Genomic DNA, 2,548 nt, shown 5'->3' on the forward strand with positions numbered 1-2,548 from the left:
ATTGGCTGTGAGGGAGCACATTTTTACATTCACAGGGCTCATTGGCTGTGAGGGAGCACATTTTTACATTCACAGGGCTCATTGGCTGTGAGGGAGCACATTTTTACAGTCACAGGGCTCATTGGCTGTGAGGGAGTGCAAGTCTTACATCGCTGGGCTCGTGGCAGCGACAGCCGTGGTCACGGAAGCTCTGAAGTCCTTGGTTGCGCAGCTCTTCCCTGCGAGGATTGTTGTTGACGCAGACCTATCCTGCGAAGCACCTTTTTACACTCGCGGGGCTCCTGGCAGCGAGGGAGCACATTCTTACATCGCTGGGCTCAGAGCAGCGACAGCCGTGGCCACGGAAGCTCTCAAGCCCGCAGGCAAGAGAGGGACACTATGATGCATCAAAGTGTGAGGACCGAGGTCCTGATTTTTTTGGGCTGGGAATCCGGCTCCTTTTATGTCTTTTCGGCTACGTCTCTACCAAGGAAGCAGTTGCGCAGATGGTAGCGAGAATCGCTTTCTCGTTGATAGCTGTTGAAGTGATTTAAACGACGTTGAAATAGTGTTTGGAGACTTTGTGGCCGACAGATTCAAGCCTGGAGTGTACTCGCGGAATCATTCTTCTCGAAATCGTGCGTTGAGTGTGGTGAACCACTTTCATCAATTGTTGAGAAGAAAGTAACGCCGCACAAATATGATTCCTACATATCATCGAATTTGCAATTAAATCGGTCAACGCGTCTAAAGTTGAGCAAGATAGGGTGGTGAAAATAAGTCAGAGTGAAGAGTCATTGCAATGGCCTGGAACCTGGGTTTTGTGTACTACGGTGACAACTGTTTTCTTTAGATCGATCTTAGCATACTTTTGGTGTGTTCACCCGCGATTCTTTTTTTCTCTTTTTTTTTCCCCCAATAGAAAACTTCACGACCCCGAAAGACCGCTCCGGCGCGGAAAACCTATGATGAGATTTACAGTGTTCCAACAAAGGCTGCCACAATTGACCAGAATGGGCGAGATCGCAAGTTGGATAACATTACAATTGACGGTCTGTAGAGCCTAAAATGTTCATCTTTGGATACTGTACTATAATGCCCCTTCTCTTTGAATTCAACTTGGTAGTCCAGTATCACTGAGCGTCAACGGTGGAGAATGTGATATATGATGACCGAGTGGTTGAAACGCACTCTAAATGGATCGAGAATACAGATATAGATCTCGTCGGTTTCCCATGACGAGACGTTCCAATTATCATAAGGGTCCAGTTATGGAAGACAGCCCTCTCATTGAGCATGCTTTGCTTCGAGGCAATGATCAAATACTGAACATTGGTGCCTGCTCTTCCTCAAGAGAGGATACGATGAAACCCTCAAGCAACCGCAACCCACGCAATACCGGATGACAATTGAACATGTATGCTGATATCAATTTTAGCATCTTGGAAATCAAAATCCATTGAAGAGGTCCTCGACATACTGTACTTGACAGTCTTTCTCAGGGTGGCCTAACGCGAGACACCTTTTGGAGTGCGACCCGTTCCCCCACATGATCGCATAGTTGCCATTGTCTTTTTCACGTTCTTCACCTCCTCTTTGAGAGCTTCGAAGTCGCTAGTGAGCTTCTCTATGCTGACAGTGAGGAGCTCGATATCGCTAGCGAGGTTCTTCCGTTGACGTATTTTAACCTTACTTTCTAACAATCTGTATCTTGAATCAGCCCCGTCCCGAACTTGAGCGTCTAGGCTCACTAAAGCAAAAGGCCATGTGGCACAAGACAAAGCAGGCAGGTATACTTACTTCGCTCGCTTGATGGCTCTGATAATGGTTTATTAGACATATAGAAATGAAAGGGGTACATAGAAAAAGAGGGCGACTTACTGCCTGGCAGCAGATTGCTGGCGATCATACGGTCTGGTCGACAAGTTTTCGATTGATTTCTTTTCTCGACTGGACACTGATCGGATCTTCTGGCCATGTCCGTTCTCAAGTCGGTCTTGGTGGGATACTGCACGGTCATCGTCGGTATGGCTGGAGCCTTTTGCTCTGGAACAAGATGCGATCGCATCTTCATGACCGGAGCTCTCTCCGCTCCTATCTTGCTCCAGCATCTTTCGAAACTGGGCAGTGAATGTGCCTGGCTGGTATCGAGAAACGACACAATTTGGCATTTTCGAAGGAAAAGAGAAGGAAGAGAGCTGTAAGTTACAATGAGATCCTGAGCCTGGTTTCCGGACAACCATGTGAACTGTTGCAGCTACCAAGGCTCACGAGCTAGGTTCTCGTGATCGCCACCCACCTCGCGAGATTGCAACGCTACTATCATATTGATGAGACCCTGGGGACAAATAGCACCAGACGGACCAATCAAACACCACGCGCGAATTTAGACAGACGCAGGTACGGTTCTGCGATGCAGATCCCAGCGACGACCCACGGGACAGTAGATCAAGGAGGTTCCATTTATGCCCCGGAGAAGAAATTGGAAGGATTTGCAAAGGTCCAGACACGATCCACAAGCCCAATCTTGACGGCCGTCAGTGTCCGATGGAAAAAGGCTTTGTTGCTT

The 2,548-nt window shown here is 48.0% G+C and overlaps 1 protein-coding gene across 1 annotated transcript; it reads right to left on the reverse strand.

The window, feature by feature from the left end:
- Nucleotides 1–1,559: 1,559 nt before the first annotated feature.
- Nucleotides 1,560–2,150, reverse strand: PENARI_c230G05621 (uncharacterized protein; the record flags this gene model as incomplete). The annotated part of the gene is made up of 3 exons (XM_022638186.1): nt 1,560–1,683; nt 1,780–1,797; nt 1,861–2,150. Coding segments are annotated over 3 exons (432 nt in total), but the record flags the coding sequence as incomplete, so codon positions are not given.
- Between the last annotated feature and the right edge of the window lie 398 nt (nt 2,151–2,548).

Source organism: Penicillium arizonense (genome assembly GCF_001773325.1).
Source record: "Penicillium arizonense strain CBS 141311 chromosome Unknown PENARI_contig230, whole genome shotgun sequence".
Lineage (NCBI taxonomy): Eukaryota > Fungi > Ascomycota > Eurotiomycetes > Eurotiales > Aspergillaceae > Penicillium > Penicillium arizonense.